Source organism: Geotrypetes seraphini, chromosome 3, assembly GCF_902459505.1.
Source record: "Geotrypetes seraphini chromosome 3, aGeoSer1.1, whole genome shotgun sequence".
NCBI lineage: Eukaryota > Metazoa > Chordata > Amphibia > Gymnophiona > Dermophiidae > Geotrypetes > Geotrypetes seraphini.
In genome coordinates, this window is record NC_047086.1 from 240971037 (window position 1) to 240985469 (window position 14433).

Here is a 14433-nt window from a genome sequence, read left to right on the forward strand (position 1 = left end):
CCAAATTTGTGTTGCAATTGTGAAAAATCAAGCATCTTACCATCCGAAATAACATCATCCAAAGTATGTATACCAGCCTTCATCCAATACTTCCAGATGACCTTAAATCCGCCAATTTGAATCTTGGAGTTCAGCCATAGGGTCTGATGAATTGATTTATGAACCGAAATAGGTGTTAAATTATTCACATATTTTAAGGTTTTCCATGTATCTACTAGGATTCTATTATCCTTATATAATCTAGGCATCTTAATACTCAACACATGACTCTGCCCCAAAATTGTGAGGACGCTAAAAAAAAAGAGCTCCTCAAAGAACCCTTGAAAAAGCCCTTATGGGCGAAACGGGTCCCGTTGGGGAACGCTAGAGACACTGCATTATATGATAAGTAAAAAAATGAAACATATGCTGTTTTTTAGTCTTTATTTATTTTTAAGAAAGACAATAATACAAGCTACATACAAGTAGAGGGCTATGATATAAGTCCAGAAAAAGAACATTCACTCGGATTGATACATTGATGGCTTATATGCCACATTGCAATTGAACCCTAATCAGTGAGGTTCATAGTCATAAGATCCAGTACATACCTTGACGCATATATAGGCTTGATGGTACCTATAAAAATTGGGAAAATTTACCCCACCCTCCACAGTTGGTTTTTGTAGAGAAACCATGGCAATTCTTGCTGTTTTCCCTAGCCAAATAAATTTTGTCAGAATACTATTTAATTTCTTATAAAAGGACCCCTGAAAAAACAACGGTAACATTCCCATTTGGTAACAAACCACAGGAAGAATCATCATCTTAACTGTTTGCACTCTCCCCAATCAAGACAGATATAATGGGTTCCAATGCTCACACATTTCTGTGATCTTCAGCAATAAAGATTTTTCATTTACTTTCATAGTTTCTTCTAGGGAACTTTTTATCCAAATACCTAAATATTTTATACTCTCTTCCTTCCAAAGAAAAGGGAATGTATCAAATAATCCTTTTGTACAATATACATTTAGTGGAGGAACCTCTGATTTGCTCGTTTATTTTGTAACCAGAGAATTTCCCAAATCTATCAATCAGATCTAGTAAATGCGGAATAGTGGTTGAGGGGTGGTAGATTCAAAGGCAAATGTTAGGAATTTCTACTTTACGGAGAGGGTAGTGGATGCCTGGAATGTGCTCCCGAGAGAGGTGGTAGAGAGTAAAACTGTGTCTGAGTTCAAAGAAGTGTGGGATGAACACAGAGGATCTAGAATCAGAAAATAATATTAAAAATTGAACTAAGGCCAGTTCTGGGCAGACTGGCACGGTCTGTGTCTGTATATAGCCGTTTGGTGGAGGATGGGCTAGGGAGGGCTTCAATGGCTGGGAGGGTGAAGATGGGCTGGAGTAGGTTTCAACAGAGATTTTGGCAGTTGGAACCCAAGCACAGTACCAGGTAGAGCTTTGGATTCTTGCCCAGAAATAGCTAAGAAGAAAAAATTTAAATTGAATCAGGTTGGGCAGACTGGAAGGACCATTCAGGTCTTTATCTGTCGTCATCTACTATGTTACTATCTAGTTTCAGGATTCCTCAAACAAAGCAATATGTTATCTGCATAAGCAGAGACCTTGTATTCCCGACCTGCATAAGGAATACCCTGTATCTCCTTTGCCTGCTGAATAGCCAATAACAAGGGTTCCAACAATGTCAAAAAGCAAAGGAGATAACTCCCCTTTTAAGATAAAAACGTTCAGAAAAATTGAATCATTTGTATAAATCCCAAACCAATCCATTGCTTGATACATGAAGGTTCATTCCACACACAGAGAAGGCCGGATCTTCCATTTTTGTTAGATTTAACATGTGAAAAGCCAGTCTAGTGTTCTTTGATGAATGTCTCTGAGCACCAAAACCCGTTTGGTGCATGCCAATAATATAAGGGTGAGCCTTGGCCAAGCGTAACTTAGCCAGAAGTTTTCCATCTACATTAATCAAAGAAATAGGCCTGTAATTTGAAACCAACGTAGGATCTTTATTTGGCATTGGTAAAACTATAGTTAAAGATTCTGCCATAGTACCTGTAATACAACCTTTAATCAGTTGATCCTGATATAAATTTAATAAATGAGATAATAGGGTAATTTGAAATGCAGTTGGGCTGATAACTTTTTAGCATCCCCTGGTACACTGGGCTATTTTTTCAAGGTAATTAGGTGGGATTAGAAAAAAGTATCTGCAACACTGGACTAATCACCGAGGACAGCCGTTTCTACGGGTTAAAGTTAAAGCAAAAATCTGCCTTGAAAACCACACAAACGAAATGGAGAAACGGAGGAACTTCTGTCACTAAAAAATTTACCCAGCTAATTCGGAGCGAAAGGGGAAAAAGTTGAGGAACAAGTTTGTCTGACGTGCACAATATCCATGCACCGGTCCTGCTGAAACGTCGCCTATTCGTTTAATAGAAACCAAGATTACGGAGAACCGCCCACTCAGCAACGTCGTCCTGCAGCGCCAATCACATGAGTAGCTGGCGCCTAGAGGGCGGGTCGTGTATCAGGCGCTTTGACTTCTACGGCAACCGCCATTCGCCCGGTTGTTCCTTTCTTAGTGGGCAGTAGCGGAAGTGACAAAGCGGAAGAACGCTGCTGGGTCCTGGCTAGAGGGGGACCCGGTAGGATGGCGCTGCCACTGGTGCCCATGGAGTCCCAGTTACTTAACATCTTCGAGGAGTTGGTGGTGAGTAGGAAAGAGGCTCTGTATATTCTGTAAAAATAGATTTTAAATGCACATATTTTATTCTTGTGAATAAAGTTTGACTTTGCACCTGTCCTTTCCTGGAAGCACTGTTGATAGTGTCACTTCTCTGGGCTATGTTTTATGTTTCTGGATTGCCAGAGGTCGGGGAATTGGGGGGGGGGGAGGGTCTGACGTCCTGTAAAGTCAGACCTTTTTGTTTTTAAAGGATTCTGCTATCTTTTCATGAGTGGTAACAAGCTGTCTAGGTTTTACCTGCACTTGTTCCGATTTGGATCAGTAAGTGGGTTTGTAAGAAGGAATTGGCTCTGGTTTCGTATACAGCACTTGATGAAAAGTAGTTTTGATTTTCTTAATAAAATAATTAGAAATATATAAATCAATTGTTGGGAAAGCATCCTTATTCTATTCCACCCGTTGTGATGGTGTATTTGGAGTGCTGTACAATGGCTTCATATGTTCAGTGTTTATTTGAGTATTCTGGGGTATTTATGGTATCTCTACTTCAACTTTATTTATTTGTGTTTGTATCCCCCAGGAGAGCTCAAAACGGGTTACAAGTTTACATGCATGATAAATCCTAGTAAAATATAACATAACAAACATGGCACAATATGACATTACCAAAAAAATGTAGAGCAGATATATATGGAAATATTAAAAAATATATTCATTCATTCAATATATGCAAATGCATTGACTGATTCAATTCCATAAAACTATTTGATAGTCCTGTGTGAGTTGTGGAAAGACCTCAATAATTTACAACCCAAACTCCCTACTCCATAGGGCTTTTTATAATCATTGGTCTTGCCACCTCCTCCATTAATAAATATTAAATATGTGCTGATACATATATTTTCAATTCTTAATTTATCCAAAAAACTGGAAACCAAAAACTTAGCTGTAGATAGCGGGTTCAATCTGTAATTCCAGATCTCAACGGGACCCGTTTCGCACGGCTTCTTCAGGAGACTGGGGAAATAAATTCTTCTCTTAGCCACGTTCCACTTTTTACTTGCATAAATGTGCCTGGTACATTCTTGTGCATATCGGACACTAGCCATCCTAAAATGGCACCAGTGCTGGCTTGGACGCTGCAGCAAAGTAAAGCCATGCATGACACAGTATGACAGCCGTAGGGTGGCAGCTTAGCATGGCAGACAATCATATATACAAGCATAGCACAGATGATAAGCATAGTATTACAAGCATGGCAGACACTGTATTATACATGGTAAACTTAGTATTATATATACAAATGTAGCATGGCAAAACAGTATACAAAATGTGGCCAACCTAGTATGACATGATAGTATGGCGCTTAACATGGTTTTGTTTATTTAATTCCTTTTCTATCCCGTTTTCCCCAAGGAGCTCATAACGGTTTACAGGTTAAACATACATAAAATGCAGCCAACAGGTTACAATAAGACCAGTTACAGTACAATTTTACGATACAAGGTTGTGCCCTAATTCTATACATACTAGGGGGTCTAATCCCAATAAATATAAAATAAGAGTTCAGAAGTTAAAATTTGCCATAGTTACCCTCAACAGAGTAAATTTTTCAATACAAGTTTTTATCCTAACCAGACACACATTAGGGATCTACCTTGTTTTCCCGAAAATAAGACAGTGTCATATTAATTTTGGGTCCAAAAAAATGTACTAGGGCTTATTTTCGGGGTAGGTCTAATTTTTTTCATGTATAATAATCAGCTCTCCCTTCTTCTCCTTCACCCCAATTCTTCCTCTTTCCTTTCTCTCCCCCACATGAGCAGCATCTTTCTATCCCTCTCTCCCATCTCCCTGTGCAGCAGAACCTTTGTATAGCATCTTTCTATCCCTCCCATCCCTCATGCAGCAGAACCCTTCTACAGTTTCTATCCCTCACTTCCTCCCATGCAACAAAACCGTTGTATATCATCTTTCTATCCCTCCCTTCACCCCATGCAGTCGAACCCCCACTGACACATCTATCTATCTCTCCCATCTTTCCATCTCTCCCTCCCATTCGAACCCCACCGACCCTCCCACCGCAGAGATCGACATACCTCCTAACAGCAGCTTCAGTAGCACTTTTTTTTTATATAAACTTTTTTATTCAACAACATGAAAGATACACACAGAACAGAGAGAACACAAATATTTTCTCATTACAAAGCCTCAATACAAAATATTAGGTTAGCACCCAACTAGAAATCCCAGATAACAGTGAGAGTCCAGGCCTGTACTCTGATAGCCTGGAGCCCTCCAAATCCAAACTAGAAGCAACCCCCCAACCGCTCCAGCCCAACACCCCCCACCCCCAAAATCCCTCCCTCAACCCACTGGCAATACTGGGACAACTGGCTTCCGCAAGCGATTGACCACCTGGCTCTTTATCACAGGGGGCATAGTATCCAAATAAGAAGCCCAAACGGACAGAAAAAGCTTGCTCCGAGATCCAGAAAACCGAGCGGACATGGACTCCCAGACCATTAAAAGATGCAATTTATTGCGCCAATACCAGATGGTGGGTGGGGAGTCCTGAAGCCAATGAGCAAGAATACATTTCTTTCCCACAATATAACCCTTACGAATGAGCAAGCTATCACCTGCAGAAAGTCCTCCCAAATAGCCCTCCGCCAAAAAGATAGTCCCTTCCACCGAGGAGGGGAGCCGATAACCCACCAAAGATTCCAAATAACAGCGGACCTCCATCCAAAAGGCAGAAATAGATGCACACAGCCACACCCCATGTGCCAAAGAGTTAGCAACCCGGTGACATTTCAGACAAATAGCCGTAGGGGCACATCCGAAATAAAAAGCCCGCTGCTGAGAGACATATCCCCGATGTAGAACCCGAAAGTGACATTCCTGGAGCTCGGCGCTCTGCACCACCCGAGGTATCAGGCGCACCAGAGGAGCCAAGGACGCCACCCGCGGGCGACATCCCAGGTCCCGGGCCCAAGCTGTCAAAAGCCGCTGATAATCCCGCCGAGGCTGCAAAGCCACCAATCTGCGATGATATTGAGAGATAGAAAGCCAATCCCACTGAGCATCGAAGAAAAAGTCGCGTAAAGTGATAGCAAAAGACTGGGTCAAGGAGGCCCTGGGCAAGGAGGCTGCATAATGAGAGAGCTGCATATAAGCAAACTGATCCGTCACACCCAAAGACCAGGACGCCTGGAGAGTCAAAAAAGGAACAGCGCTACCATCCGTCTGTAGAAACTGCTCCAAAGTTCGAAGCCCCTTCCTCGCCCACTGTTTGAAAACCATATTTTCCTGTCCCGGACTGAATGCCGCATTGCCCACTATGGGCAGCAGAACAGAGCTAAAAGGTGAGTAACCCCACAGCTGAGAAACACATCTCCAAGCCCGACGAAGCGGCTCCACCAAGCAACTACGGGCCCCAAGCCCCAACCGCACCTTCCCATCCCATTGTAAAAGATAAGGCAGAGCCCACGGAAAAAAATAGTCAACCTCCAGCTCCCGATCGGTATACTGAGAGCTAAGAAAAAGCCAATCCCGGACATGCCGAAGCAAGCAGGCCAAATTATACAAACGAATCGAGGGAAGACCCAATCCTCCCTGTGCCCAGGACCCCTGAAGAAAAGAACGATGCATTTTACCTTTCTTACCCCCCCCAGCAAAATGAAATCACCAGTCTCTGGAGACCCAGGATATCTTTTTTCAAAAGAAAGAAAGGAAGCGTTTGCAAGACAAATAACCATTTCGGGAAGATAATCATGCGAAAAAGATGAACACGGCCCATCAAGGAAAGAGGAAGATTCAACCAGCGCCGTAATAGCCCCTTAGTTTCCTGCAACAAACGATCAACATTCAAACGGTATAACGCGGAGACATCCATAGACAACAAAATACCAAGGTACCTAAAAGAGGGTCCCGCCCAGCGCAAAGGAAAATCCGGCCCCCACTCCACCCGCAAAGAGTCCGGAGACGCCATAGCCTCCGACTTCTGCTTATTTAAACGGAAACCAGAAAAATCCCCATACTCACGAAAACACTCCAAAAGAGCAGGGAGGGAGGCCCGAGGATCCGTCAAATAAACCAAGAGGTCATCGGCAAAAGCCGCCAGTTTAAAGTGATGAGCCCCCACGACCATTCCCATGATATCCGGGTTACCCTGCACATCCCGAATGAGAGGATCCAGGGTCAGGACAAATAACAGAGGTGAAAGGGGGCATCCCTGGCGAGTACCCCTACAAATTGGAAAGGGATCAGAAAGGGTATCATTGGCCCACACACGGGCCACCGGGTTTGCATAAAGAGTCCGCACCGCCTGAATGAACCATGGGCCTAGACCGTACACTCGCAGGACCTCAAACAGAAAACCCCAATCCACCTGGTCAAAGGCCTTCTCGGCGTCAAAGCTGATTATCAAAGAAGGCACCTGATCCTGTGCAGTCCGCTCCAAAGCCGCCAAAATACGGCGTACATTTTTAGCGATCGCGCGGCCCTTCACAAAGCCCACTTGCTGATCAGAAATAAGACTCGGGAGTACCAAGGCAAGACGGGTGGCCAAAACTTTAGCAAAAAGCTTAGCCTCAAAATTCAACAAAGAGATCGGTCTGTACGACTCGGGTCTATTCGAATCCTTCCCAGGTTTCAACAGAACAATAATCTGAGCTACATTCAAGTGGCGAGGGAGCTCCCCCAATCCGACCGCCTCGTTAAACACCGAAGCCAACAGAGGCGCCACCTCAGCTCGCAAAATCTTATAAAACTCACTACGTAGCCCATCCGGGCCAGGAGACTTACCCAAAGCGCTAGCCTGGATGGATCTCCCGCTCAATCTCCCCTGCAGTAAACTCCGCCTCCAACTGCACCCGAGAGGAAGCTGAAAGAGTCGGAAGATCCCGACCAGCCAAATATACCGCCCCATCTAACAAAGGGTCAGAGGGAGCAGAATACAGGTTCTCAAAGAAATCCCGCAACTCCCTGTTGATGTCGCCATAAGTATGCACTATCTCCGAGTTCCGCGTCTGAAGAGAAGCAATACGCGAACTACCCCGCTGCTGTCGAACTAGCTTTGCAAGAAATTTACTACTCTTATTCGCAAAACGATAAAGATGAAACCTATAATGCTCCATAGACCGACGAGCGTGTTGATGCAACAGAGAATTAAGCGAACACTGAGCCTCCAGCAAGCTAGCCCTATCCGGGAGTGCCCGGGTATTGCCGTAACGTCGACGGAGAGAAGAAACCAGTCTCTCCAGCCGAAGCAGCTCTCGCTTGCGCGCTTTACGCTGAAAACTAGCATAGGAAATAATCTCACCCCGAAGGACCGCCTTTGCCGTCTCCCAAGCCAACGAAGGAGTACCAAAATGAGCTGCATTTGTATCCTGAAAAGAACGCCACCGGGCTACCAGATGTTCATGAAATTTACTATCACGATAAAGGTGGCAAGGAAAGCGCCAACCACGAGGGGTCCCCGGCGTCCGAGATAACTGCCATACCAACACCACCCAAGCATGGTCCGATACCTCTATAGGCCCCAGCGTAGACTCTACGATCTCTGCGAACAAAGAGCGGGAACAGAGAATATAGTCTATACGAGATAAGGAAGCATGGGCCCGAGAAACGTGAGTAAAATCCTTCTCCAAGTGATGTAAGGCCCTCCAGGCGTCCACCAAGTCAAGGGAAGCACAAAGAATCGCAATTCCAGTAGCAGATTTCCGAGATTCCCTCCCCACCCCAGACGATCTATCCCAAAGAGGATCCGCCACCTCATTGAAATCACCCCCCACCAACAGGGGAACATCTCCATAGACCGACAAAAGGTCTGCTAAATGATTAAAAAAACCCACGCCCGGGCTATTGGGAGCATACAGGTTGCAGAGAATATAAGGTTTAGAGTTCAAACTAATTGAGGCTATCACATACCTACCCTCCGGGTCCCTAATGACAGTCCGTACCACCAAATGAAGATGTTTACCCACCAAAATAGCCACTCCAGCCTTCTTACCCAACGCAGGGGAATCCAGGACATCCCCCACCCACCAGGTTCGCAGCTTGGCATGCTCCGCAGCAGTCAAATGCGTCTCCTGCAAAAAGGCCATGTCCGCCCGGCTCCTCCGCAGCTGTCGAAGCACCTTCTGTCGCTTTATGGGGGAATGAATGCCCCCCACATTCCAAGATAATAACTTAAGGGACATAAAAATGGAACAAAAATACCCAACAAGGAATCAAAAAATACAAAAGCCTAGGAAGAGGCGTCCCAGCAAGCCCCCCTCCTAAGGCCACAGTCATGCGGAAGCCAGTGCCAGCAGTCACCACTAAACAAGAACAACAGCCCTCCCCACCCCACCCTCCCCTCCCCCCCAAAACCAGCCCACCCCCACCCACCACCCACCCCACCCCAACCCCCAAACCCAACCAGACCAATCCTACCCCACTAGACTCCTCCCATCCCATCCACCCCATCCCTTCCGGTCCCCAAAGGAACCCAATCACTACAGACGCCCCCTCCACAGATACCCCCCCAAAATAGCAAAAATAACTAGGCAGACCCCAAAGAGCACCCTTGCAGAATTAGAACCCATCTCCCAATCTCAAGACAGCCTCATATAATGCCTCAATTTCCCAGGAAGGGCCCCCCGACCCAACGGAACCCAATCCCAGACCCTATCCACCCCCATATATCCCTTGAGGATGGATACCAAGAGCCCCAAAACTCATACTCAACATGAACCACAAAACCCCCACTCTAACTCCCCTCCCCCCCTCCTCACCCATCGCATCATACACATCGCCAACCACTCGTCCCCAAACACGCACCTCACCCCAGGCAACAAGCTCAACAACACCCGCTCCAGAGGGTGAATCAAGGCCACCGTCCACCCAAAACAGCCTGGGCCGCTTAGGAGTAGATAGAGGCCCTGGGCCCCTTCAATAAACAAGAAAGCCCCACAAAACCATGGGCACTGAGACAGCGTAAAGCAAAAAGCACAGAAGCTGAACAGCACCCCAATCAAAGACAGAAGTCCATCCAAGGTCCCGGCAAAATCCAATAAGGAGTCCCAAGTTGTAGTCAAGCCAGAACAATGAGGAGCTCCGAAGACAGAAATCCAGCAAAAGTCCAGGGATACCGTGACATCTGGAGGCACAAAATCTGAGCAGTGCCACCATCAAAGACAGAGCCGCACAGAGCCATCCAAGGACCTAACAGAAATCCAAGGAGGAGACCAGAGTTGCACCCAAGCCAGAAGAAAGAGTGTCTCTGAAGACCGGCAGCCATCAAGCCGGACCAGCAGTAGAGGAGATCACACCAGCGGCACTAGTAGAAGGCAGGTCCACATTCCACGCATCCAACATGTTCTGCACCTCCGCTACGGTAGAACAAAACTGAGTAGTGCCATTGTGATGAACCCGCAACCTCGCAGGGTAGAGGAGGGCGAAACGAACATGGCGGGCCGCCAATGTAGAACACACCGGAGCAAATGCCCGCCGTTGCTGAGCCACTTTTGTAGAATAGTCCTGAAAACAGAGCACCCTGCCGTTTTGATAGGTGAGAGCGCGCTCGCCCCGAGCCGCCTGAAGAATAGACTGTTTGTGAGCATAGTTCAAGATCTTTGCTATTACCACCCGTGGCCGGGCCTGATGAGCTGAACTAAGACCCAGGCGATGCGCCCTCTCGATGCGAAGCGGGCCCAGATCCGCAGGAAAGGTAACGGAGGCAGCTAACCAGGCTTCCAGCGTGCCTCTCAAGTCCCGCTCCGCTACAGCTTCTGGAAATCCGATAAAACGCAAATTGGACCGGCGTGATCTATTTTCAAGGTCTTCAATGCGATCCTCGAGAGCAGAGATAAGGCGTTGATGCGTAGTCTGGTCATCCTCCACGTGCTGCAGCCTATCCTCCACATCGCTCACCCGCTGCCGGAACGCCGCCGTCTCCTGGCCCATAGCATCCAGCGAAGCCTGGACCACAGCCAGCTTGTGATCCAACGGCAGGAGCTTTTGTTCCAACACGAGCTCCATCGCCGCCGTAACTCCGGCTGTGATTTCAGCTATCCAAGCCGGCCCCCCCCGTAACCGCTCCAGGACTCGATGGCGCCGCCATCCTGACTTCCCCCTGCTTGCCGCGGTCCTTGTCTCTGCGGGCCGACTTCAGCGACATGCCACCGCAAAATCGGCCCGAAACTCTCTCACAGTGTCCAGAGGAGGGGAGGTATCGGAGGGTCCAGTCCGAAGGCTCAAAAGCCGGAGAATGCCCGAAAAGGGAGGGGAAGCTGCGAAGGGCCGCGGGAGAAGGAGACACAGACTAGCGTCCGTCCCGCTGCATGGCGTCACGTGAGCTTAAGACTTTTCTATTGAAAGACGCTTATATTCTTTGATCCAAGCTCTCATTGACAAATCACTTTCTCTCTCAGAAGTACTTTGGGAAATCTTTTTGAAGCGATTCCCACCCTAGTGCTTCTCCCCTTTCCACGTAGCTCCTTGTATTTTTATTTTTATAGCTCGATGTTCTTGCAAACCTCCCTTCTCCTGATTTCCCCTCGGTTCATGTACTTAAATGCTCCCTTACTGTCAGCTTGAAATACGATCCTGTAGCTGCTCCAGGACTTGGCGGCGCCGCCATCTTGACGTCCCCCTGCTTGCCGCGGTCCTTTTCTCTGCGGGCCGATTTCAGCGACTAGCCACCGCAAAATCGGCCCGAAACTCGCCCACAGTGACCGGAGGAGGGGCGGTATCGGAGGGTCCGGTCCGAAGGCTCAAAAGCCGGAGAATGCCCGAAAAGGGGGGGGCAGCTGCGAAGGGCCGCGGGAGAGACACAGACTAGCGTCTGTCCCGCTGCATGGCGTCACGTGATTCCCTTCAGTAGCACTTTAAACAGGCTGCTTCGCGGCCTTCTCTTGCTGGGGCCTTTCCTGAGCCCTGAATCACAAAGAGGAGAGCAGGAACGGAGGGGAAGCTGAGGAACCAAGGCAAAGGCACAACCAGCAGCAGTGCAAACAGGCAGATAAGGAGAGAAGTCTCCCTCCTCAACCCCACAGTAGTGAGGACGTGGAGATGGCAGAGGACTTCCCAAGCTTGAGCCCAGCTGCTGGAAAATAGGAGGCAATGGACACTGCTGAAGTGTGTCCAGAAGCTGACTATAACCCAGAGGGAATGGAGGTTAGCTGAAGGGAAGCCGAGTATCTGTCTCAGTAGGCTGCGTTTGAGTGCTGGCTCTATGCAACCAGAGCCCAGGTGTCACTGATTAAGGAGAGAAGGAAAACCTCTCTGTTTAACTTTGGGACTGCCCGGAGGTCAGTGTTTGCTTAAAGAACTGTATTGTTGATAGTATGAAGCCTCTGTGATAAAGCCTCAGTAAAACTCACAGCTTATCTAATATCCTGCTGTGCTCCGTAGGCTGAAAAGCTTAGCTGATGCTAATGAGCCTAGGAGTCTGAGCTGGAAATTGGGCAGGTTACCCAGCTAGGTTAGCTGGAAAGCCTGGAACTTTATTTCTAAAGTTTGCTACTCCATTTATCTGCTTTGTTTATGCAGTTTGTTTTCATTGTTTGGAAGTTTATTTTCATGGCATTTCTGTTTATTTGAACCCTGGTGAAGAGGACTATCTTTAAAGCAGAGAAAGTCCAGGGAACTGCAATTGTATGCCATACTTGAACTTTAAGCCATTCTGACAACTATATGCTGTTTTTGTTTTATGCTTAATTTTTGCATTCCATAAGGGTGGCCGAAAATATTCAGAACCCCTGTTCAATAAAGCCTAAGTATGTGAATTTGAACAAACCTGAATCGTGTCTCCTTTTTGGCAAAGTATCTCAATGTGGCCTGGCAGACTAGGCAGGTGCCTAGGTCTGTTTTACCTGAAAAGCCTTCCTCTTTCCTGGGGAAGCCACGCCGACAGGTCAGGATTCGGCACAGCTAAGCAGCCTGCCAGTCAAAGCAGGGGATAGCTGTGTGACACCCCTAAGTCTAACAAATATCAACTGAGTACCCCAACACAGACCTCCCTAGGCTCACCCAAGCTCTGCCCCAGCTCCCATCCTCTTTACTAATTGTAATGCAATTTTTTCCATTCATTTTTCATGTACACAGCAGATATAAATTCTCAAAACTGACACATTTCAATCACTATATTGAAAATAAAATCATTTTACCTAATATCGATCTTCTGCAGGCTGCTGTAATTAGCTTTAAAGGTAAGACCGGGACGCCATGGGGGGGAAGCCGGAGGACGCTAGAGAGAAGGGGGAAACATGCAGGCCTTCGGAGAATGGGGCAGTACTGGCGCTGTACCGCATAGGGAAGTCAGCTGGCAGATGCATCTGTTCCTCCTCAGTGTGCCTTGGCACACAGTTTGAAATACACTGCCCTAAAGGAACTAAATCTAGAATCTCCATCCACCTCTACTGCCCAATGTTGGGGATTTTATATTATTGTTTTATTTATTCAGTTTTCTATACCGTTCTCCCAGGGGAGCTTAGAATGGTTTACATGAATTTATTCAGGTATTCAAGCATTTTTCCCTACCTGTCCTGGTGGGCTCACTATCTAATGTACCTGGGGCAATGGGGGGATTGAGTGACTTGCCCAACCTAAGGGTGCTGAGGCTGTAGCTTTAACCACTGTGCCACACTCGCCCCAAGAGTGATGTAAGGTCTTAGCCTACAGACTTTCCCTGGCATCCTACCATTAATGTCTTAGTCACAAAGCATAGGGATGCTTCCGAAGGTCCCTTAAGGGTGGCTAAGACCATGTCCAGATTCTTTGTTTTTTTTGTTTTTTTTTAAAATATGTTTATTAGCGATCGCAACACAGGCTGCATAGGCAACCAATGGCACTATGCATTTACAAACAGTGGGAGAAATGCAAAACATTCAATATATAGGAAATCAGTTGTGGTAACCAAATACAATCCTGGCGCAATCAACAATTTTAATATAGAAAATCCTCCCCAGTCACAAGTCACCCTCACAAACCTCAAGCACACCATCCGAATCACAACATGCACACCTCATACCCCTCTCCCCTCCTCCCCCTCCCCCGCACAGACAGACACTCACCCCGTCATCCTCTAAGGAGCAGCCCTGTAGACCTCAGGAGAAGAAATAGGGGTAATCAAGATGGATAGTTGGGCTGCTCCATCTGAGCACTGGAAGACAGTAACAAGGCAACTTTCCACAGGCCCACATATAGCATTGATGGTCCACCTCCCCCCCCCCCCCCGGGAGTGCTTTGTAGTTCATAGCGAGCCACTTGAACAATCCTGTTGAGCCAATGAGGAAATGAGGCTACCTGATCGAACACACAATGATGCAAAATTAGTTTTTTCACCACCAGGACTGATATATAAATTAATTTCCTCTGAGGGGCGGAAAAACCCGCCTCCAGCAGTCCTCCTTGATCTCCTAGCAAGAGCATACCATAATCCCAGGGAAGAACATGCAACCATAATGCCGTGGACAGGCACTCCAGAAGTGATGAACTAAAGTCCCCAAAAAACAATGGCATTTAGTACATAGATCCCCCTCCTGCAGCCCCTCGTTTCCTAGAGATATAGGACCTGTGGAGTATCTTAAACTGCATCTCCTGCATTTCCGTAGAGCCACCCATGACCTGATTATGGCCAAACAAAGCAAGGAACTCATGCTGATCGCCCGGAAAATCCAGCTCCCCCTGCCAACTGTATCGATATGACCCAATGGCAAGGCCGCCCTCAACACCTGATACCATGT

The 14433-nt window shown here is 47.0% G+C and overlaps 1 protein-coding gene across 2 annotated transcripts in view; it reads left to right on the forward strand.

The window, feature by feature from the left end:
* Nucleotides 1-2558: 2558 nt before the first annotated feature.
* MED23 (mediator complex subunit 23) overlaps nucleotides 2559-14433 on the forward strand; it is a 254975-nt gene continuing 243100 nt past the window's right edge. For both annotated transcript variants that reach the window (XM_033937086.1, XM_033937087.1), the window contains exon 1: nucleotides 2559-2722. In XM_033937086.1, the coding sequence (XP_033792977.1) occupies nucleotides 2663-2722 (60 nt within the window). In that variant the 5' untranslated portion in view covers nucleotides 2559-2662. The remainder of the gene's footprint in view (nucleotides 2723-14433) is intronic.